General features: G+C 43.2%; 1 protein-coding gene across 1 annotated transcript in view; it reads left to right on the top strand.

The window, feature by feature from the left end:
- LOC120308358 (mastermind-like protein 3) overlaps positions 1–24,816 on the top strand; it is a 191,535-nt gene that overhangs the window by 159,426 nt on the left and 7,293 nt on the right. The window contains exons 4-5 of the mRNA XM_039344313.1: positions 22,487–22,723; positions 24,011–24,101. Coding sequence (XP_039200247.1) covers positions 22,487–22,723; positions 24,011–24,101 — 328 coding nt within the window. The remainder of the gene's footprint in view (positions 1–22,486; positions 22,724–24,010; positions 24,102–24,816) is intronic.

Below are 24,816 nucleotides of genomic sequence, written 5' to 3'. Positions count from 1 at the left end.
CACCTCTTTTAACCAAGCCGCATCCTTGTTGTATTTCTTTGGGTTATCCCATATCTGCTTCCAGAACTGCACTGTTTCTTCCTTGTCAGGTACTGACTGATTCCTTGCAGTTTCTCCATTGATGGATTGGTAGAAACGTTTCTGATTGGATTGAAATTGGAGGTTCTGCCTATAGTTTGCAATTCGAGCTTCATATCTACTGATTTTCCTGGCTATAGCTGTTATTTGTTGCTTTATTATTTCCAGTGCTTCCTTGATCTTCCTTGTTTCTAAGTGGTATTCCTTGATTAGGTATTCTTTGGTCTTCTTGTTCTTCAGCTTCTTTTCTTTCATCTGTTCTAGCTTGCTTGCATGTGATCTTAACTTGCTGATCTTATTTTCTAGTCTAACCTTCCATTTTTGTGGTGCACTGTTTGTTTGTTTTTCTTCTTTGTTGATTTTGCATCCCAGGTATTCAGTTATAACTGCAGCTGTGCTGTACATTAGTTGGTTTGTTTCTTGCAGTGAATTGGTGCTTATACTTGCTATTGCAGTATTTGCATCTTTTAATGCTTGTGCTAGCTGTTTCTTTGGAACAAGCTTCAATGCAGGCAGCCTTATTCTGTTGTTTTTGTGCTGTTCTAGATGCTCAGTTATTCTTTGTTTCAATTCTTTTATTTCTTTAGTTAGAGGGTTTTGTTCTTCCTGAGGAAGAGGTGCCTGGTTTCCAAATGAGAACAGTTGTATATCTCTGCTGGATTCCTTCACTGCCAACTCCCCCTGGTTTGCCTCTACATTCTGAATTACTTCTGGTAAGGCTTTGATTTCTTTGCCCTGGGTAAACCTTTGCAGTTCGTCCAATTCTGTTTCTGTGAATACTTTATTTCGTGTTATAAATCGGCGTTGATCTGCTAGTCTCTGTTCTGTTATTTCTGATTCTGGATGTTGTTCTTTCCAGAACTGGTGCATTCGTTTTAGATATCCTCTTCTTGTTGGACTTGATCTGTAGTAACAGATCATTATTTCTTTGTTTTCCATCACTGTGTATCTGCGATGGGTAAACACCTTTTCTTCCAGTAGTTCTGCAGCTGCTGGCCCTGGTTGCTCAGCCAACAGTCCTGAGTCCTGTAACCCATTTTTCACCAGATATCCAGGAACTTCAATATCTAGCGCGGACCTTGTTAACCCGGGCGACGTCCGAGCCGGTATGGCATTCTGAAATTTATGTCTCACCATATTTTTTATGGGAGAGACACTCTTTGTCTGACTCCTCTGATGAGACCTGTCCAGTATGGTTGAACCTCTGGCATAGCTCTCATCTTCCTCAGAGTACACAAGCCCCACAACCACGTCAAGGTAGTGCCTCACTGGGGGATCATCATCATCATCATCATCATCATTATTAGTAGTAGTAGTAGTAGTCACCCATCTCACCCTAAGATGACTCTTATAAGCTTAGGCTTATAAGGTTAATTATGTTATGTATGTGTTTCAGGAGATGGGAAGATTAGGTTTATAATTTATACACTCTCATGCATATTACAAACTTTAAATTTATAAAATCAAGGTATAGGTTTTTGAAAACACAGCTTGGAACATTACCAAAATTTGCAGCTTCACTAGTAAATGCTAAGAAACTTAAACACTGTGTGCTGTATAGGCATCTCAATATATATTGCCTCTGTCTCTCAGAATATCCTGGAATAGCCCAGACAGATGCCATCACTACTGTTATGTCCTGGGCCTGCTGAGTCATTCAGCAGGTGCAGGAGGCTGCAGAAAGGCCCAGGCAGACACGTGAATGCCCGGGACCAGACAGGCTGTCTCCTGCCTTATGTGCATGCGCAAGGCAGGAGAAATGCCTTGCATTGATTGGCTGTGACTGTCCCTGCAAGGGGGGTATAAGAACAATCCGCACCATTTTGTTTTTGGTTCTGTTGTGTATGTAATAAAGATAAGACTGTTTGTTACTCCTGCTCGTCTCAATGCCTTTTACTTGGGAACAGAACAGCTACAGTAAGGATTGGTTTTGACTTTGAATACAGTCAGAAAGGCCAGGCAGGAATGCCAATTATTGCTTAGACCAGAAGCAGGAACAAATATCATCCTAAACTTGGAGCAATAGTTATTTTTCTTTTGCTTGCTGGATAGTTATGATATAGTTGTGTTGAATTCTCTGAACATGTACAGTGGACATTTCCCCCCTAAAAGAATTTCAATTGAATTATATAACCTATATGTTATATTAGCGGTGGGAAAAAAATTGAAGTGATTTATTATGGTCTGATTTTTTTACATCTCAAAAACCTGGCATTTAAACGGGTGTGTGTAGATTTTCTGTATCTGCTATAAGTAGTTGTGTCCTTCAATTTTTGCATGAATTCCAGCAACTACACATAGCCCTAATCACTTAGGTCATAAGAAAGACCTGCTATTCCACAAGATAGGCTTCCACAAAACAAAGATCCTTGACCAAATTGCTAAGTAACATCCTAAACAAGGGCATCCATGTGTACCATTCAGGACCTAAATTGCTGAATGTGAATGCCACATATGTTCTCCATCAGGATGGATGTAGACTCCACTGATTGGGTAATTTAATCCCACCTGCTCAAACTAAGACAAAAAAACTCTGCCACGCCTCCTTCTGGGTGTGACTTCCCAGTTTTTGTCTTAGTCTCGTGCTCAGCAAGACGCTTTTCAGAAGGCTCCTAGCTAAGTTTGATTCTTTCCTTTTTTCTTTTAGGCTATTCAATTAAAATTGGATACTTTAAATTCAAATTGATTAACAATTAGATTAATTCGGCTTTCACTTCCAAATTAAGAGGATTGCGTTGGGGGGGATAGGGACTCTGTCCTCCCTCCCCTGCAGCCCTTTGGGCTTTGAAAAGGAGGCTGCAGGCTTCGTTCGTTAGGGAGCTCTCGTTCCGACGATCTGTAGCCTCTTTGCGATTCCGCCAATTCAGCTGGGTAGCGGAGGTCGGCTTTTCAACTCGGAGACCTCCTGAGTGATTTACTTGCCTCGAGGCCTTGAGGGAGAATTCCTGACTGCAGCTTTATCTGGATCGCAGCAGGGGCTGCGCTACTAATCGCAAGTGCTTGGGGACTGGGGGAGGAATCCCAAATCAGCCTTGTATTCCCCTGCTGTGTAATTGATTCTCCTGTTTAAAATACGACAGGGTTTTGCTTCTCCAGGCCTTAAGGCCTGGCGGCCGCCATTTTGACCACATGGTCTAGCGCAGCTGCTTCTAGAGGTCCCACGTGGCGGACGCCATTTTGGAGGCCTAATTGAAATTTTTGCATAATCATTGGCAGTTATTCCTGCATTATTGTGGACACATAGTTGTTGCCTGTGTCACTTGGTCTGTGAGCAGACCTGTTCAGGGGGGGAGATATTTTTGTATCCACAGGAGTTGTGGTCAAACTTGAGGGGGCTACTCCAGGTGTGGGCCTTGGCTGCATTTGAGCAGACCAAGGTTTTATTAACTGGTCCTAAGGCCTAGAAGAGAAGAGCGAAGAGATTCTTTTATTGTCCACCTGTTTCTCAGTTTAGCCCGTGACCTTTTGTCACAAGGCCTGTACTGACAGCATTAGAACACTGTCTGGCTGTTCTTGCCATTGCCTTCTGTTCAGAGCGAGGATCGGTTTTCCATCTCTGACTGTGATCTGCGTGTTGGGTTCCTCCCCCCATTTCTAGGTACTACTGGCCAGGAATACCTAGACAGCAATGGCAGACAGCTCCTCGCCCCAGGCTTCTCAATCTAGTGTCCCCCCCGCTCAAGCAAAGCGCAGATCTGAAGAATTGAACATGGGGGGGAAGAAAAAAGCTAAAACCAAACATCTGTCTTCCAAAGATACTTCCAAATCAGCCGGGCGAGAGGCCACAAGGAGACACTTAGCATTGGAGAGAGAATTCTCCAAGGCACAAAGGCTCAGATCCAGTGGGACTGAAACGGTTTCCCCCGCCCCACTGGATACTCCTTTGACAGAACCTCAATTTGAATCATCTCAGGATGCCCCAAGACCTTGGTCTCCTCGGGGGGAAACCGAGCAGGTAGGTCCTCCTCGCTCCTCTCCTTCATCAGCACACCAACCACCTGAGACCAGGTGTGCCTCAATGGAGGTTGGGGTCAGTTCCAGGGACCAAGGGGAAATGTGGTCCCAGGCTCAATTCCAGGCCTTCATGCACCAAGCATTCAGGCAGTTTATGTCATCAACTGAGAGTAGCCAGGTGCAGTCCCATCCTACTCCTCCCGCATCTATTCCCCCACCTCTGGTGGAGCGTGATACTAGACCTAGCTCTGCTGTTTCGGAGACATCCTCACAATTAGGGGAGGAGGGATCAGTGGAACTGGGAGTTGCAGACACTCCCTTGTCTGAGGAGGAGGATCCAGCTCCTGAACAGGTGACCTCTTCCGGGCTTTTCGATCCGGCCATTTTTCGGTCACTCCTCGTAAGGGCTATTGACACGGTAAAACTTACCTCAGCCCAGGAGGAGACTCCTTCTTCCTCATCCAACCGGGAAGCCAACCCTCTGTTTGCGGAAAAGGTCAAGGAGGAACCGCAGATTCCATGCCCACTAGTCTTCAGGTCTACGGTGGAAAAGCAGTGGGCATCCCTTGCTACCACTCCTTCACAGAGCAGTTTAGACAAGAAACTTTACAATGTCTCTTCTTCTTTCGCTTCTCTTCTAGAAGTCCCATCTGTAGACGCTCCGCTGACCTCTCTGTTCTCCAATACCGCCATCCCGGGGGACATGGCTGAATTCTTGAAGGCAGAGGACAAAAAGTTCGAGTTCTCTTTTCGTAGAGCTCACCAATCTTCGGCTTGGGCCATAAGGGCGGCAACCTCATCCTCCTTCTTTGCACGCTCGGCAATTATGTGGTTGCAGGAACTCCAGACGCTCATTCTGCCGGATCAGGTCAGAGCGCACCAAACAATAGGGAAAATAGTGGCAGCATCCGAATACATTGCGGATGCATCCTTACACTCGGCTAGATGTTCAGCCAGATCCATTGCAGCCTCAGTGGCGTCACGTAGGCTGCTCTGGTTGAAGCAATGGCGCACGGATTTAAAGGCAAAGTGGCGCTTAGCAACATCTAGGTACAGTGGCACCCACCTTTTTGGTCCGGTCCTAGAGCCTCACATCATTGAGGGCAAGGACAAGCGCAAGGCGCTGGCCCATCCCTCTAAAAAACCATATAGACGGCCCCAACAGGACTTCCGTAGGCCATCATTCCGTCCCAGCGGTTCCTGGGATTGGAGACAGCCCTTTCGGGCAGGGCAGTCCTGGGATTGGCCCAGAGGCTCGCGATCCTATTCTTTCAGACAGGATCGGCAACAGGACCGCCAGAGTAGTGCAGCCAGGGGTCAGTTCCAGACCAAGCGTCCCTTCAGGGGATCAGGCAGTCGTCCTTACAGGCGGTCCAAGTGACGCCAAGGAGGACTACCCCATTGGGGGTCGACTGGCACTGTTTTACGACGTTTGGGAAAACACAACCACAGACGCCTGGGTCAGAGAGACCATAAGACAGGGTCTCTCCCTAGAGTTTCGATCTTCTCCCCCAGATCGTTTTATACAGTGCCCGGTTTCAAACAATACATCAAAAACACAACTAATCACAACAGCCATCGCTCATTTATTAGAGATCAGAGCCATAGAAAGGGTTCCTCAGGAACAGATCGGGGAAGGGTTCTACTCCATCCTGTTTGTAGTTCCCAAAGCCTCAGGCGGTTGGAGGGCGATACTGGACCTAAAGGGTCTAAATTACTTCCTCATTTACAGGAGGTTCAAGATGCAGACCCTAAAGTCCATCTTGGCAAGTATCAGGAAGGGGGATTTCCTTTCCTCCATCGACCTGACAGAGGCTTACTTACACATTCCGATCATCCAGGAACACCGCAGGTTCCTGCGGTTCTGTTATGCACACAAACACTACCAGTACCGGGCTCTTTCCTTCGGCCTATCCTCGGCCCCGAGGGTCTTCACAAAAATCTTGGCCGTGCTGGCGGCTCATCTAAGGATGATACCCGTACGGGTACAGTGCTACCTGGACGACATACTGATACAGTCCAAATCTTTCCAATCAGGGCAGTCGGACCTGGCAATCACTATTCAAACACTTCAGGATCACGGGTTCTCCGTGAATTTCAAAAAGAGTCACATCACACCCACAAGACGTCTGCTCCATCTAGGAGCTCTGATAGATTCCAGCCTATGCAAGGTATATCTCTCCCAGGAGCGACAAGTCAGCATCCGGAAGCTGACACTGCAGATCCGAGGGGAAAAAAGAGTACCCCTGGTACAATTATCCCAACTCCTGGGGAAGATGGTCTCTTGCCTGGGCATCGTTCCTTGGGCCAGATTGCACTCCAGGAACCTCCAGTGGTTCCTTCTTCCTTTTCAGAAACGCAACATCAGCGCCTCCAACAGGAAGGTCAGGGTTCCCCATCACACTCTGTCCTCCCTCCTATGGTGGACCTCGTCCGCCTTGTCCAAGGGCACTCTGTTCAAGGAACCCACCAGGATCACCCTCACCACAGACGCCAGTCTGTTCAGTTGGGGCGGTCATATTCTGAACCATTTAGCCCAGGGTCAGTGGTCCAGTTCAGACCTGGCTCACAATATAAATTGGCTGGAGCTCAGGGCCATCCACCTGGCTCTCCAAAGATTCTCCCCCCTTGTATCAGGGAAACACGTATTAATCCTGACAGACAACATTGCGGCCAAAGCTCACGTAAACAAACAAGGGGGCACCCACTCTTGGGCACTCATGCAGGAAGCCCAGGCCATAGGGCTGTGGGCAGAGTCCAACCTGAGGTCCATCAGGGCAGAGCACATATCGGGGGAGGCGAATCAACAGGCAGACTCCTTGAGCAGGGTCACAGTGGATCACTCAGAGTGGAAGCTAGACTCAATCCTATTCCAGGAAATATCACGCAGGTTCAGACAGCCCATCCTAGATCTCTTTGCCTCTCCGATCAATGCACAGCTCCCCAGATTTTTTACCAGGTTTCCGGCGAGGGGGGCGGAGGGAACGGACGCCCTCCGGAGCAGATGGCCGGAGGGCGTACTTTATGCATTCCCTCCTCTTCCACTAATACAAGCGACCATTCGCAAGCTCATCCAGGAACAGGCAGAGCTAATCTTAGTGGCTCCATTTTGGCCAAGACGCCCGTGGTTTGCCGACCTGGTGGACCTGTCAATTTCACCTCCATGGAAGATTCCCCCGGACCGAGTAGCTCTCAGCCAGGGGAACCTCCAACATCCGGATCCACAGTGGCTCCAATTAGCCGCTTGGCACTTGAACGGGAGAGTCTGACCAAACAGTCTTTCTCCTCTGGGGTTATTTCCGTCATCCAGGCCTCGAGGCGTCCCTCGACCAACAGAATCTATGATGCCACTTGGAGAAGTTTTTGCTCTTTGTGTACCAAAAAGCGGCTTTCACCGCTTGCTGTCTCCATCCCAGACATATTAGATTACTTACTTGAGGGGTTAACTAGAGGTCTGTCAACCAGCACCATACGTAGGCAGATAGCAGCCTTGTCGACAGTTCTCACCTGTGACAACCAGGTTTCCCTGTCCCAACACCCAGCAGTCAGTGCCTTTCTCAAGGGTGCGGCCAATGTAGGGCCCCCCACGGTTCATCGTTATCCATCCTGGGACCTCTCTAAGGTGTTACAGGCTTTAACGTCCTCTCCATTTGAACCTCTGAAAGTTTGCTCCCTTCACTTCCTTACATTGAAGGTAGCCTTCCTAGTGGCCATCACGTCGGCCAGGAGGATTTCAGAATTGGCGGCCCTGTCGGTCAGGGAGGACTTGTGCATGTTCCATGAGGATAGAGTGGTCCTCAGGTTGGATCCTGCATTTGTTCCAAAGATCAATACAGGGTTTCACCGCTCGCAGGAACTAGTCCTTCCTAACTTCTGTCCTAACCCTTCCCATCATCTGGAGAGACGGTGGCATATGTTGGATGTGCGCAGGGCTCTGCGCCATTACATTAAACGAACCTCGACCTTCAGGAAGTCCGAGGCATTATTCGTGTCCTTTCAACCCTCAACTATGGGTCGGAAGGTCTCTTCTTCCACCATTGGTCGGTGGATAAGGATGTGTATTTCCAGGGCTTATATTTCCCAGTCCCTTCCGGTACCTTCACATATTACTGCTCACTCTACACGTAGTGCTGCTGTCTCAGCGGCTTGGTCTACCCAGGCATCACTCGAGGAGATTTGCAGGGCTGCGACATGGTCCTCTCCTTCCTCATTCATAAAACATTATAGGATAGATCAATTTGCAGCAGCTGAGGCTGCTTTCGGTAGGAGAGTCCTACAGCAAATAGTGGGTTCTCAGGGGTCACAAGCCTAGACTCCCTCCCTATAGGGACATGAGCAGCTTTGGTATGTCCCAATCAGTGGAGTCTACATCCATCCTGATGGAGAAAAGAGCGTTGTCTTACCTGAACGCTTTTTCTCAGCAGGATGGTGTAGACTCCACACCCACCCTGTTAGTGTTAGTTTAGGCCTGTGTCTTCCTTTTTTGTTTGGAGCCTTGCGTCTGGTAGCTTCGCCTCGACAAAAACTGGGAAGTCACACCCAGAAGGAGGCGTGGCAGAGTTTTTTTGTCTTAGTCTGAGCAGGTGGGATTAAATTACCCAATCAGTGGAGTCTACACCATCCTGCTGAGAAAAAGCGTTCAGGTAAGACAACGCTCTTTTTGTCATCACTTTGGACACAATCATTTTAAATGGAAGGAAGACTATATGAACTATTGAGTTATGGAACAGCATATATTTGCTTATGTGGATCGGCCAGACATGTACCCTATATTAAAGTAAACACCTTTACAATGTGCTGACATTTAAGTTTACTGGTTTTCTTAAGGCATTACTTTTGCAGGATTCAGTCTGGTTTGATTTATTTTAAATCTTTAGAATTCTAAAAGCAGACTATGGAAAGCTTTGGAGAGACTATATTCCTATTGATCTGATTAGCATTAACTTGATTGATGATATGATAGACTATACAGCAGCATACAGCTGTTCAAGGCAAAAGTGAGAGAGAGAAAGAATTGAATGTGGGCAGAATGGCTGCTTTATATGAGTGCCTATGTGAGCTATATTTAGTTTGGCTTCAGGCTTCTGCCATGGAAGGTATTTGTGTACATGGGATTGGACAGAAATGGGAAAGCTCCTGGTGATGTCACAATGCAGCATATCTTCTGATCCCTCTCTCTTTTGCTTCCCATTGCTTTTGTTCCTTATAGTGGCTGCCAAAAAAATATTATCTGGCTGACTGATGGCACTCTGGTCTACAAATGAAGGCATTAAAAAAGATAGCAGAGGGAATCAATTCATAAAGCAACTAAAAGATCATTAGAAGGTTGCATTTGACCAGAACAAGATGTCTGGAATCTAAAACAGCTATTTGGGGCTATGGTGCAGTTGACATATCCTTTCTGTCCTTGCTGATCACAAAGAAACACAGAGCATTTCCCCATTTGCACCTAACTGTGATATAAACATGCCCTGGCCCTATATTCTGTCTGCTATGTCCCCCTGGTATTGCTCTCATCTCATCCTCAGCCCATGAATGAGACAGGCATAAGTATCCTTAGGTGTGCCTCTGTTAAAACAGTGTTTTATTCATATTCCAATACCACCCAAGGATAACCCCAAGGTGTATTAAACCTGTTATGCTTTCTCACTCCTACTTTGGAAGCAAGTCAGATAATGTAGAGCAGGGCTTTTCAATCTTTTCAGAGATTGTACCACTTTTAGGATATGGCAATATTCGAGTACCACCAGTCGCCTAGAAGATAGGCATGGCCTGCTCAATGCCACTCACTGGGTACAGCTGACCCGAGAAGCTGGGTCAAAATGGAACAAGTTGCACTGGCTAACTTGATGTGAGGACAATTCAGTTAATCCACAATACCGCCCTATGAAGAATGAAGATAATCTCTGGGCCCTGAGAGCATGCAGGTGTCCAGTCAGAATATTAGTGACACACCTGTCAGCAACAGGAAGTGCATAAGTCCATGTACTTCTCTTCCCTGTCTCACAACCCAATCCATACATCCTTTAATTTTCAGACACATCTTTTTCTCATAAGCTCCTTAAAAAACCCACAAGGTATACTGTAATTAGCAGGAAAAATAAATCTAGCACTCCTGAATTATTTCCCCAAGGGGGAAAGGAAAATTCACAGCCTGCAGGTTGCTAGCAAAGTCATCAAACAATGTAGTTATTACTGTTAAAGGCAAGAATAAATAACGAATCAATTTTGCAGCTCTCTCCTGTTACCACATCCTCTTACCTCCAGAATGTGGCCTGGGATTGCACAAGGGCCTAGTCTAAAATCTGGTTGAGTAGTTCGTAGGTGACCAACCGTCCTCCTTTTGAGAGGACAGTCTTCCTTTTTTGAGTTCTGTCCTCCCTCAAAAAGTGTCCTCCTAAATGTCCTCCTTTTCCATATACCGTCCTCCTTTTGGGAGGATGGTCCTCCTTTTATGAGTTCTGTCCTTCCTCGAAAATGTCCTCCTAAATGTCCTCTTTTTCTATATTTGAAGACTTATCTGCAGGGCTTTCTTTTCCTCATAGAACGCTCAGAAGGCGTTCCGGGACCTTTTTTTGATGTTTTTTTTCAACTTTTGCCTCAGCTGTGCTACTCCCCCATTGGCTTTCGAAAGCCAATGGGAATTGCTGCTGAGTGCGCCAAAACACCCGGGCGGCAAACTTTGCACGTGCAAGTTGCAGGAACTTTGCACCCCTCACTGCTACCCAACTACACCATCTCCTACTTAGTTCTGCAGATAGCTGGAGGAGACTGGAGCGGTAAGTTTCTCTTGATCTTCCCTGTTCGGTTCTACACAGGGATGAACAGGGTAGGCGGTGGGGCTGGTGGGCGGCTGGGGGGTGGCTGCAGGGCCGGAGCCAGCACGGCTGGTGCTTTGCGAGCTGTGGGGCTGGCTCTACGGGGATGCGCAGGGTGGGCAGTGGTACTGGGGGGTGGCTGGGGGGCAGCTGCAGGGCCGGAGCTGGGGCAGCTGGTGCTTTGCCCTTGCGAGCCGCGCGGCCGGCTCTACAGGGATGCGCAGGGTGGACAGTGGTGCTGGGGGGCAGCTGGGGGGGCAGCTGCAGGGCCAGAGCCAGCATGGCTGGTGCTTTGCCTTTGCAAGCCGCGGGGCCGGCTCTACGGGGATGCGCAGGGTGAGCAGTGGTGCTGGGGGACAGCTTGGGGGGGTGGCTGCAGGGCCGGAGCCAGCACGACTGGTGCTTTGCCTTTGCAAGCTGCGTGGCCGGCTCTACGGGGATGTGCAGGATGGGCGGTGGTGCTGGGGGACGGCTGGGGGGGTGGCTTCTGGGCCGGAGCCTGCGCGGCTGGTGCTTTGCCTTTGCGAGCCGTGGGGCCAGCTCTACAGGGATGCGCAGGGTGGGCGGTGGTGCTGGGGGGCGGCTGCAGGGCCAGAGCTGGCTCGACTGGTGCTTTGCGAGCCACGGAGTCAGCTCTCCATGGCAGGGCAGCGGTGCTGGCAGGGCGGCTATAGGCGGGGGCGTGGCAGGCAGTTGACCTTCCATGGGCTATGCCAGCTGGTGCTGACCTGCGCTGCCACCACCTCACCCTGCGCACCTACATGGCCGTCCTGGAGCACCTGGCTCACAACATCTGCCTCCGCTGCCCACCCCCGCGCAATCCAGCCATGTAGATTTTTGGACAAGTGAGAAATCGAGATTGAATGTTGATACTCTAGGTGCAGCACTTGCTGTAAAATTCAATATGAAGGATATTTCTTGTTCAGATATTTCCAATATATTGTTAGAAGATGATACATTGACAAAAAATATTCATTCAATGGAAAAGTACTCATTTAAATAATTAATAGGCACGTAAGCATAATTACAATATAAAATGTTATTGTTACAAATGGTTTTTATTATGCATTTATCATGTTATAGTGTATTCTGTATTATTGTTGCAATAAATACAATGTTTCTTTTATTTACGATATTTTTTTCTTCAATTTATTTGTGTCCTCCTTTTTGTTGTAAAAAAGTTGGTCACCTTATCAGTACAGACCTTGCCAATGTGATTTTAATAGCCCAGGAAGGAATAGGAAAACCCGAGGAAAACTTTGCAATCAATAAACCATGGTGGACTACGCTTGTTTTGCCCTAATTTGATTCTCCTCCCCAGCAGCAGCCCATCGATTTCAGAACTGCATGGCCACAAAGATAGAGGCCTTCAGCCTCCCAATACCTGCTTAGGGAGGGATTTGCATTTTGGCCAAGGTCAGGCCATACACCCCCAATCAAAGGAAACCCCTGAATCCAGTAGGCCAGAAGGCAGCCCAGCCACCGCGCTCCATTTCCTTCTCTTCACCCCCCTGGGCATAGACATAGTTGCTGCTCCTCGCCATAGCTGTGGCGGGACTTGCAAGTACCTGCGTCCTTGCAAAGCAGCACTCCCTCGGCACTCCTGCCTGTCATCATGCTGGCAGCCCAACTAAAGACTGAGCACTCCAGCCTCGCCCTGCCAAGGAAGGGGGCACCGGCTGAGACTACAGCAGATTTGTAGCTTGTCAGCGGTGCTCAGAGGCTGCCTGACTTTACTCTGAAATTTCAGAGTTGGAAAGCGGAGGGGCAACACCATGTTTGCAGGTCTGGCAGCACCTGCTAGAAAGCCTCCTGTTCCCACCCCCGCCCCCACAGCTACTTCCTTCAGAGCTGTCCTGATTCCGACGGGTCTGCCGGCATAAATCCACCAGCTTCACTCTGCAAAGCGTGGCTCACCCGGGACTTTTGCCCACTGCCATGCTGGCAGGCCCATCGGAATTAGGATGGCTTTGAAGGAGGAAGCTGCGGGGGGGGCAGGAAGTTCTTCAGCAGATGCCACCAGGCCTGCAAACGTGGTGCTGCTCCTCTGCTTTCCAACCCTAAAATTGCAGAGTAAAGTTGGGCAGCCTCTGAGCACCCCTGACAAGCTGCAAATCGGACGTAGTCTCAGCCGGTGCCACCTTTCTTGGCAAGGTGAGCCTGAAGCACTCGGCCTTTAGTCGGGGCTTCTGGCATAGCAGCGGGCAGTAGTGCCGGGGGAGCACCACTTTGCAGGACGGAGGTACTTGCAAGTCCCGCCCCAGCTATGGCAAGGAGCAGCGACTGCATCTGTGCCTCGGGAGCAAGTAGAAGGAAACAGAGGGGCATGGTGGCTGGGCTGCCTTCTAGCCTGCTGGATTTGGAGTTATCCTTTGATTGCAGGCTGGGGTGAGCCAGCCCCTCACAGTCTCCAGGACAGCCCCGGGCCAAATGTACACATCCCACGAATATATCTATTCCCTCCTCCTTTTGTCTTCAGTGTTGCTGCAACTGATCCTTTCCCCAGGCTGCATGCAGCTTCTGGAAGCTCCAGCTAGCTGGAGCCCAGTGCAGATCCTGGGCACTCAGCAGAGCCCCAGCAATACCATGGTTCCAGCTGAATCTCCCATAGGCCAGTGCTGTGTTGCCGCCGCTTCAGCTCATCCCCACACTACACTTTTACACTTTTTTTACACATTTTTACAGTGCTTTTTGACCTATTGTAAGCATACCACCTGCCAGGTGCTGACGTACCACCAGTGGTACGTGTATCATCGGTTGAAAAGCCCTGATGTAGAGGCAACAGAGGCAGAACAGGAATTAGCAATATCAGTATATGCTGGTCTAGTTTTTACTGATTTTTGATGAATGAAGTTCATATTGAAAGCACATTAATTCAAGCATCTAAGATATGTATTAAAATTCTGAAGGTCCAAGGTGCATGCATACCATTCCCACAAGACAGTCTAATAGTATTACCATTTTCATGTATATTTATCTAAAGAGACCCAATTTGGTGTAGCGATTAAGAAGCCAGGCTAGAAAGGAGGAGACTATGAATTCTAGCCCCACCTAAGGCATAAAATCAGATGGGTAACCTTGGACCAGTCACTCTCAGGCAGTAGAAAACCACTTCTTAAATCTTGCCAAGAAAACTGCAGGCGTTAGTCCAGGCAGTCTTCAGGAGTCAACTCTGACTAAAGGCCCCCCAAAATATACCAAAATACAATACAAGCAGACAACAGTAACATCAGAATAATAAAAAGTGTTTGTGTGTGTGTCAATTTAATAACTTCAATCAATTAATTTAATCAATTCAATCAATTTAATATTCATGATTTAATCTCAGCATGACCACTTTTTAAAATGATACTTGATACTGCAATCAAAATGAATAGTTCTTGTACTTCCATTAAAAATGTGAAAAAAGAAGTTTTAAGATTTGTTTAAACTTAAGAAGATCAAACTCCAAATATGATTTTTAGGATAAATCTATTCCAAAGAGAAGGAGCTTAATAGGAAAAGACTCTAAAACAGGTAATAGCCATCCAATAGTGTCAGGAAGGCCTCCTAACAAACTGCTGCAATAATCCAAATAATATATCACCATGACATAAATTGCTTTAATAGTAAGAAATGATCAGATTCTTTGCATGTTTAGAAGATAAAAGCTGGAAGTTCCTGTGGATTTATCCATGAAAGGTTTTAAAGAATGTTTCTCCTTGATAAGAACCCTTAATTCTTGTACTACTGGTGACATCAGCAGCTGAAAAGGAAAAGAAATGGAGGAGGAAAGAAAGAACAAATGGGGTGAAGATCAGTAAATTTAATCTTGTCTGAATTTAATTTAAATTTGTGGAAACACATTCAACTTCGAAACAGAAGATCACAACACATATCCATGACCACAGCAGAGAAAAAAAAATCTGGATTGAAAATAGTTGAACTTAAAAGAGGAAATCAAAGAATTCAAAGACAAAGTATACAAAGCAAACAAAAGTGGGCCTAAAATCAAATATTGTAGCACATCTCAGATAAAGAAATGCAAAGACTCTTACATATAAGGAGAGGGGGAATATGTGATAGGAATTATAAGACTGAAACTAACAAAAAACAATGTTGTCAATACCTAATGAACATAAAGAAGATACTAAATGTGGTGATGAAGGATACCAAAATGGCACACAAGAACCTGGCAGCATTAACACTTAAAATTGATGGCTTTCTTTAGTCACCAGGAAATTAATGACAGCCTGAGCCATACAAAATCCTGATCAAATTGGGTTGTTGAGAATATTTTCCAAATAAGAAATTGAGAGGGAACCATTTACTCAATAATCTTAAGCAAAAAGAGAAAATACTAGGTGAAAATTAGAATAAACTAAAACATACAGTAACTTGTAATTTTTTTTTAAAGATAGTTAAGAATGAAAGGAAAAAAGAATCTATGTGTCTGTGTAAAGGAAAAAAATCCAAAGAGCATGGCAGATAAAGAACTTCTGAAGCTATTTTAGTTACAGCTACTTCATGTCTGAAGAAAACAAAAAATTACACAAGGAGCAACATGGAACAATGGAAACAGTGCATGAGTCCTCATAGAAACAGAAAGCTGAAGTTGCTTCTGCACATCATTTTTAACATGACTAAGAAAAAAATGAGGGAAAAATAACTAATTTTGTGCTGTTTTTAACATTACTTATTCCTAAAACAAACAATGTGATGGGAACATATGTATGTGTGTATACATGTCATCTTTTAAAATTATATTTGTTACATTTAAAACAAATTTGGTGGTGGCCTTAGCCCCCTACTCACTTATTTGTTCTGGTCTCATTCATTTTTTAGGATGTACAGAATCACCCAATGTTCCATTTCAAGACCAAGTATAGTCCTTAGCTGACAAAAGGCCACATACCATAGATCTAAGATTTATGTGGCAATAATCAAGACTGCAAGGGTTATCTGTATAAACTGCAATGTTAGGTATGATAGCACATTGATCAAGTGTGTTGGAAAGGTCAGAGAACAACACATACATTATTTCATTATTAATTGATGTGTATACTGTCTTGTACTGCAGTAGACTCTTGATTCATTTAGTCCAGTAATTTTTATGATTAGTAGCTGCTTTCCAATATTTTAGGCGGGAATTTCTCAGTCATGGAAGATTAGATAGGAAATTCTTTTATGCACAGGAATTATCTACTAAATTCAGTAAAGGATTTTTAATACATCTATTTAGTTTTAATGTTTATACACAAGCTTACAGAAAAATGAGATTTGAGTCAGGAGCTGTCTGATTCAAACTTTTACCTCTTGTGTTTTTTGGCTGAGAATGTTGTTTTTATTCACAAGGGAAAGAAGTTTTGAATTTTCCTTTTCACCACTTTTAATTGAAGGACATATTTGCATGATTGTTTTCCCCATGTAGGTAGTCCCTTGCTCTATTAATACCTCTTTGCTCCTGGCAAGCAAGCAAAGGCCTGGAATAAAAAGAAATTGGATTTCAAACTGGTTTCTAGCTTGGACTGATAGTTGGTATTAATATTTAAGAGGCACAGATACCCTAGTGACCCCTTTTTTTGTTGTTGCTGATAATTACATGATTATTTTTCTAAAAACTAGGGTTTTTTTAATGGAGTGGAATCAACTATATTGCATCCTTACTTTCTTGAAAAACAATATATCTACATCATCCTTATCCTGCATTTTATGTAGCCTGACATTTATTATAAGGATATGGCTTGCTTTCCTCTCCATCTACATTAAAAAAAAATGAAACCTAATTTTATCTTTAGGTTAAATGTAGCAGAATGTGATTTACTTATATTTTTAAAAATGTGATTAATCATTTTAAATTGTTTTTATGTTTATTGTTGCTTGCCTTCTGTTTTATTTGTAATGTGTTTGCTTTCATGTTTTTATGCTCACCTAGAGTTTTAAACAATACAACTGAACTGAAAGAAAGTAAGGTAATAGTCAATATGTGAGATTCTATATATATGTTTTCTAGTTGATTGCCCATCCACTCCATAGGCAGAATATCATTATCTTGTGTCTGGAATGGTCCTGCTGGACTTGCTATTTAAATCTAAAATCTGAGTTGAAGCAGGCTTTATCTGACAGTGCAGAAAAACCATCAATCTTCTGTTTTAAGTTTCTTCTCAGCTTTACTCCCATGTTCTCTTTCACTTTCCTATCTTGTCCTACAGTATGAACAATTCTCTCTCAGAGGTTGAGATGTACAAGGACTAATATGTGTTCTGGGGTGCAGGGTTCATCAGACTTCATATTGAGAAGGATTAAATTCTTTCTCTCGTGATTTTTTTTTTAAAGTGCTATGTTGGAAATGCCACAGCTAAGAGCAGAAGTTAATTTGCAAGACAAGGCAGAACAACCTGTCATGAGACACTTCCATCCCTGACACCTGAGCTAACTTCAAAGGGAGACTCAGTGTCTTCCCTCTAATGTTTAAATGGTCTCATTTTATAACCTTCTGTAAAGATGCCATTGTCAGTAATGCAAACTCTGTTTTTGACAGCAAAGTGCTTACAAAGCAGCTTTTAGATTTTTTAAGACTTTACTTTGATTTGTGGTGGACTTTCTGTCTTAATATTATTTGCATATTCTGATAATTTAAGTGTTTCTATCAGCTCTATCCTTCTAGGAATCCATATTATTATTATTTCTTGTCATCCTCTTGAATTATCTTATCTTCAAACTGCAAAGATTTAATATGAAGTTACTTTTTTGCGGTATTTTCCCCGCATTTCTTCATCCAGTGGTAAAAAGCATACTTTCCTATGAAATCCCTTTTTTCAAGGTGTTGCCACTGATTGTTTTGTTGCTCAACATTTACCTTTAAGGTAAAGTTATAGTCCATAAGTAGAAATGATATTAAATAAAACTGTCACTTTAAAAAAAGCCCAACCTCCCATGAAAATAATAAAATAAACACTACAAAGTCACAGAATAAAAGAGCAACAATCTTTCAAGCAGAGAGTACAACCAAAATTTATTTTGCTAAAAAAAGTTAGTAGAAGTCCAGGTCAGGAAACAAAGACACTTCCTTGTAAAAAATCATTGAAAGGCAAAGGATCATTTTTGAAAAAGTTCTGTCTCTGATCACCACACATTTCAAAAGATAGACCCACCAGGAGAAAATTCTCAGATAGCTATTTCTATGGACACATTTTGCAAATAAAATTAACAGATGCTTTGACTGTTACTTCATATGATCTTAGTAATTGTGCTGCTATGACCTGAAACTGGTCAACCTACCATACTTAATTAATCTTAAAAACAATTATATAATATCTCCTATTTTTGTGTTCTTTTATATTTATTTCTCTTAGATAGTTGATCTATCTAATTCATTTAATTTTGAGGCTTACAGCCTATCTCCACCATGATTTTGATATGAGATGCCTTCTGTTTTAAAGTTTCAAAGGGAGCACATGCTGTCCATGTACTAGTTTCTGTAGAAAAGTATGTGATAAGGGAGTGCATAGAGGAATTTTTTTCACCATTAATCAATGCTGAATTTAATTTGATTTAGCTCATGGAGCACCCCACAAATACTGCACTAAACACATTTTTCTAAGTATCATTTGAGATTGCATTTATACAGTTCAGTCTGTACTGTTCTGAAGAAGAATAAATGTTCCATCTAAAGTGTGCTAGAATAAAAATTATGGTGTGAATGTGGAAATGTGTTGTTATGGCTGCTGCTTTTTGAAAACCAGACTGATCTATTCTAATGACCACCTTCTCTTCTTTTTCCACTTCTGTCATTCAGCCAGGCATAAAAGGTGGCTGCAAAAGCATGAGAATCCTTTTCTACCAGGTTGTTGGATGATGATTGATGGTTCTTTGTGCAGTTACATGCATTCAGAACATGAGCGTTTGTTCAGGTACAGCTTGAGCATTTACCAAGTGAACCTGTGACTAAAAAAAAGATCTGAACTCAAACTTTTAAAGCCCAGTGCTATGCATTGAATCACAGAGATAATAGAGAGATACATCAAAAGGGTCTCTAATGACTCCTGATTTAAAAGTTATAGGATATGGATGCTGTTCCTGAACTATAGCAGACATATGCAGACTACTAAATACAGAAGAAAGCTCTTTTTTTAAAAAAAGACAAGCAATGACCGACTATGCTGCTACCTATCATTTTTTTCTGACACCCCTCCCCCCCCCAGGCTTGCTTTGCAGAAACTCTGGAACCTTGCCCAGGGTTTTTCTTGCAATGGGGGCAAGATAACGTCTGACTGCCATTTCTGACCTTACCATTGAAAATCCCATTTCCTCACCCATAAATCATTGCTTAAGGGGGAAGAGGTGGGGCAGGTAGCCCTGGGGAATAAAACTGGAGGAAAAGGAAGATGTGAGTGGACAGAAAGGTTAAATAATTCAACTGTTTATTCTTCTCATCTTTCTGGCGTATACTGTAGGTTTGCAGGTCTGAGAATATGAATGCTTTTGCTTTTGTAAGAAACCTCTTACATTAGCCTTTGTAGCCTCTTCCCTTTCCTTACCTCCACCTCTTTCCTCCACAAAAATATCACTGTTTGAGCTTCTCTGCGCCTTCTTCCCAGCCCCACCAGAGTCACAGATTATGCATTGTTCAGGGTTAGAAATGTGACAGCCTGGGTACGTCTTAGCTTCCTGAGCTCATTAGTAAAGAGCAACATGCTATCTGGAAGAAGTGTCAGGAGTCCCCTTAGCAAGCACTGCATTGAATTTGGAAACTGAGCCAGTGTAATGTTGCTTCAGTGGTGTGCCTGCAGCTCTCAACAGTGGCAGAAGAGTTGATTCTTTGTTTGGAAGGAAGAAAGGGGGTGAGATATGGAAGTATTCAGACCTAGCCCTTCCGCCACCAAAACATTCAGTGATTTTATGCTGTGAGCACCTCTGCTATAATCATGTGGGAATGAATGACCAGAATCCTGTTCAGGAAGGAATTGATGCATTGTACAATTTTCCCTAGCTGCCACCAGAAGAGCATCCTCACATAAATATTCCCAAGTATGTTGTTCTGAACAACCTTTCTCTGCCTATGCCTAACATAAGGTTTTATTAATTCACAATAACCTGAGTTTCGCCCTCCATCTGTCATCTCACCTGCCACCAGACTGCTGTCCCTTCAGTGCAGTTAGCAAAACAGAAATAATAAGAAATCATTTCAGTGGTTCAGTGTCAGATTGGAGGGAGAGGGTGGAAATTATCCCCAAAGCTGCTGGCAAGCACATTTTTTGTGTAAAGAGGCTTTAAACCACCGGAGAATTCCTGGATTGTCTCAGGCTGCTGTGTGTGATGTCCATCATGCTGTATGAACACCATCTGTTCGGTATTATACTCTCAGTTGCCAGGCTACCTGCTCGGTGCTGTAACACTTGACTGGCTGGCTGAATGTTAGCAGCATTATCCCAGAAGTACTAAGGGGGAGGAGGAGGGGGAGGGAACAGTAGTCATGATTAAGCCATCTGCAAGCACAGGGGAGGGTGGAAATGGGGGGAAAAAGGCAGAGCGCCCAGGGCAGCAATCAGTCACCAATAGGCTGACACAAGCTATCAAGAATTGGACGCGTGATGCCACCTGCTGGTGCAACAGAGAAACATTAGCCCAGTAGATGTTCTCACACTCATCTTGATCCAGAGCTACCTGCAGTTTTGATAATGGGTGGATTTAGAAGAAAAATGTACACTGCATCCTTTGTAGCACATAACCACTGCTGGGTGCTTAAGAAGCTTTTAACAATACTCAGAGCTTATGAGTTGCAATAGATGCCTCTCAAGTTCCACTTGAACCTTACAGGGCAAAAGAGATATGTTTTCTAAAAGGCACATCTCTTCCTCTGACTTTCTCTTTCTAATCTAATTAAGTTCTAACTTCCTGTTATGCATCTTTGCTGTATGATAATTGCTATTGGTCAAAGTGCTAATGAACTGTTTTGCTACAAAGATTTATTTCAGTCCCTCCTTAGGAGTTTTCTAGCCAAAGCCTGCAGGTATATCATGATATGTTGGTTTGAGATAGGCAGGCAAGAGCACTCACAAGAATATTTTTCTAAACTTATAAGGATTACTTTCTTGAATCCTGCATTACAGTCATAACAAGCCTGCATTATTTAAATCTCATTGGGAGTTTAAAAGCAGTCCATTTTTAGTTAGTTTCTTCTAATCATTATGAAACACAGTAGAAAAAAATATTTTCAAAGTTAAGTACCTAGTATGACAAGATTTTGCAGCTATACCTTTAATTGGAAAAGTATCATAATAATAACCTTTCCCTCAGCTAGTTTCCATGCTGAAGACCTTTTCATCAACCTCACCTTATCTAAAGATGATTATGATGAGACAACGGAGACTGATTATATAGATAGGAAGAAAAACCACAGGGTTCCGTTTTGCTCACTCATTCACAATGATTGCACAAATTTAATATGAAGCTTACTGGACTGACATCCAGAATTTACAAAAGAAGACTGAGCTTTGCTTGCCAGAGATTATCACTGTTTCTAATCCAGCCCCTATGCCATTCCTCATCTATGTCTACCCTGCATTTTTTATTTTTTATTTTATTTATTAAAGAAATGTATATTACCGCCCAGCTCAATCAAATAAATGTGAGAGGGAGACTAACTGAGAAAGTCATGGTTAATTTATTTACATTACATAAATGCAAGGCAGGAAAAACAAATCAAAATTTTGGTAGACTTTCAAATGCCCGTATCTGAATCCAAAAGCTGTTAATACCTAATTTCAGATTTACCTCTTAACCCTTTTTTCCTACCCTTTTCTAATTCTGGCCATGTTTCCAGATATTTGGCCTTTACTCTTTGCCTGTGCTAAACTCTTTATCTGTTATTGTGCTCATCACCACTGACAACTTGTTAAGACTGATTTCCCAATGTTATGTATAAGTGAAGCTACCAAATTTTCTTTCCCTTTGGTAGACACTTATTGATGTCGTTAAAAAGAGAGAAATTCAGAAATGAATTTGAAATGAATTATTTTATATTCTACCAATACAGAAAATGGTTGAAAAATTTACCAAAAGAAAGTTTGACATACATTCTATATTTTGCAAAACTGTTATCAGAATGGTTAATGCAAATGTTCATAAATTTTTAAAAACCAAAACATTGCAGCAACCAATTTTGCTAAAGTTGTTTTTACAAAGCATGCAATTTTTTTAATTACGGAAGTTTTACCACTTCCTAACACTTCCAGGTTTAATTCAAAACATTGCACTAAACCTTACTGCCTGGTATACTGCCTGGTCTCTTCCCAAGTCAAATCATTTGGAAAGACTCTGTTTCATGAGATTACATCATCAGAGATTCTGTTGGCATTTGTGACCAATAATGATGTCCAGATTTCATAATTCCTTAGGGACTCACTGTTTTTTGATATCAAACATGGAACTTAATGCAATGGAATACTGACTAGGATTTAGGTAAACAGTAATTCCAAATCACAGGGAGAGCACTAGGTTGGTGACTAACCTCTGGCATTGTTCCTTCTGTTTTCTGTTCTCTTCCTTATTAATTTATTTTTTTGCAAAGAAAAATGTTTAATATATTGATTTCTTTAATGTACAGTATACCTGCATACTCTCTAACTTATACCTTTATGTATTTCATTGTTTAGGACCAGCACGCTGTGGGATTGTCTCGATCCACAGGTCCCATGCAGTCCGCTGTATCCTCAGGACCCAGTAATGTGGGCACAAATCCTGGCAATGCCAATTTCTTGGGCAACCAGCCTCAAGCAGCCATTATGAAGCAAATGCTGATTGAGCAGAGGGCCCAACTCCAAATGATGGAGCAGCAAAAGCAACACTTTCTTCTAAGGGAGCAACGGCAGCAGCACATCTTGGCGGAACAAGTACAGTATATCGTTTTCCTACATATCTTAAACATTACTTCCCAACACTGACAGTATTAGGGCTCTGCAGCACTTTGAATTCTATCTCCAAAAGTTCCTTTGAGGCAGGCAGAATTAAAGTACAGGTAATCCCTGACTTACAACAGATTGTTTAGTGATCATTCAAAGTTACAACAGTACTGAAAAAAGTGACTTATGACTGTTTTTCACACTTATGACCGTTGCAGCATCCCCTTGGTCATGTGATCAAAATTCATATGCTTGGCAACTGGCTCATACTGGTGGCAGTGTCCTGGGGTCATGTGATAATCTTTTGTGACCTGACAAGCAGAGTCAATGGGGAAGACATGTTACTAATTTAACAACTGCGGTGATTCACTTAACAACTGTGGCAAGACGTTTGTAAAATGGGGCAAAATTCACTTAACAAACATTTTGCAGGAAGTTGCTTGATATATTGTACACCAACTGGAACTACTTGTTCTATAAGAAAAAATACGATCATTAATAAGCAAATATTCAGTACAGCAATTAAATATAGATACATTTTGAAATCTATCAAAGTTCTTTTCATTCAGCTTATAAAGTGTGCTTCTAAATGAAGTTATGAGTTGATTTGCCAAGTGTCAAGGCGTTGATCCCGTATCCAGGCAATTGGTTCTTTTGGAGCCAAAGACAATAAGCATACCAGTAAATAAGGAGTGTTATGCTTAATTATTAGTTAAAATAAATAGATTGAAAAGTATGTGTCAGGCACAAAGGATCAGGACCATATATTGCAGCACATAACATTTATTCAAGTCTGCACAAAATTCTAGTCAACTAATGATCAGCACAAAATTGGCGCTAGATAGGGGTCAAAGGAATTAAAGGAAGTGTGGACTTGGATCGTTCGTGACAATGTAAGGATTCTAAGCCAATGACATGTTTAACTCTGCCTCCCAGCTATGCCTGCTTTTCTCCTACAGCATAACATACAAAGCATACCAATCAAGATAACAGTCAAATCTCTTATACGCTGCCAGGAGCTGCTTAATAATGATAGCAGATATATCCCATGGGTGACCAGTGTGCAGCCAGTTCACAAATTAGAATATTGGAGTAGAATCAGACCCCTTGATCTATGCAAGGCTATCTACTGCTCACTTCACTAGCCACTTCACATAAGCACTTATCTTTGGAGAGTCCTTTCTAGTAAAGGAACAGTATCAGTGCCCCACTATTGGCTGTCATAGCAACCCAATGGGCAACTTTCCCTTCTTAACCCCTTTTCTTTTGTTTTTCTAGCATTTACAGCAGCAGTCACATTTGCCTCGGCAGCACTTTCAGCAACAGCAGCGAAATCCTTATCCAGTCCAACCAGTCACTCAGTTTCCAGGTGAGAGCTAAATACTTTTTAGGTTCAGAAGCTGCTTATCTCTCTTTGATATTTACGTGCTTATTTCTCTATATAATGGTTATCTATGTAAAACAGCCACTACTTTGTTATTTTAAAACAGCATCTTCAGGAGGTACAATCTTATCTAACACAAGTTGGCAGTAGCTACTAAGACTTTGCGACAATCTAGATCAGTGTTTCCCAAACTTGACAATTTTAAGGCATGTGGACTTCAACTCCCAGAATTCCACAGCCAGCAATGCTGGCTGTGGAATTCTGGGAGTTGAAGTCCACATGCCTTAAAATTGTCAAGTTTGGGAAACACTGATCTAGATATAATGGAGAAAAAGGTGATATGCACACATGAGTGTGCTCACATCACATCTATTTGTGATTTCTTTACTCCTTTCTAGGCTATTATTATCCAGGAAAAGATATCTTTGACTTAAGGAATTGCTGACAGGAATAACAAGCATACTTGGTGTGTTTTGAACCCCCACATTCCCCTTTGAATCCAGATCATCAAATAGCCCTAGATGCTACTTCTTTCCTTCTCTTCACTGTCAACAGGCATAAAAAATACTTTAAAAAATGTAAATTAGAAGATTGGTTACAAAACTTATTTGCCAAAAAAATACAAACAATTCTGATTAGTGGAGTGATCCTCTTAGATATTCTGCATATTGCATTAGAAATTTAACCATCTTGTAGTGCC

Source organism: Crotalus tigris, unplaced genomic scaffold (assembly GCF_016545835.1).
Source record: "Crotalus tigris isolate CLP2741 ecotype Arizona unplaced genomic scaffold, ASM1654583v1 scf7180000017903.3850313, whole genome shotgun sequence".
NCBI classification, from domain to species: domain Eukaryota; kingdom Metazoa; phylum Chordata; class Lepidosauria; order Squamata; family Viperidae; genus Crotalus; species Crotalus tigris.
The sequence above is the reverse complement of the archived record's forward strand: the minus strand, read 5'-3'. Positions and strand labels throughout refer to the sequence as shown.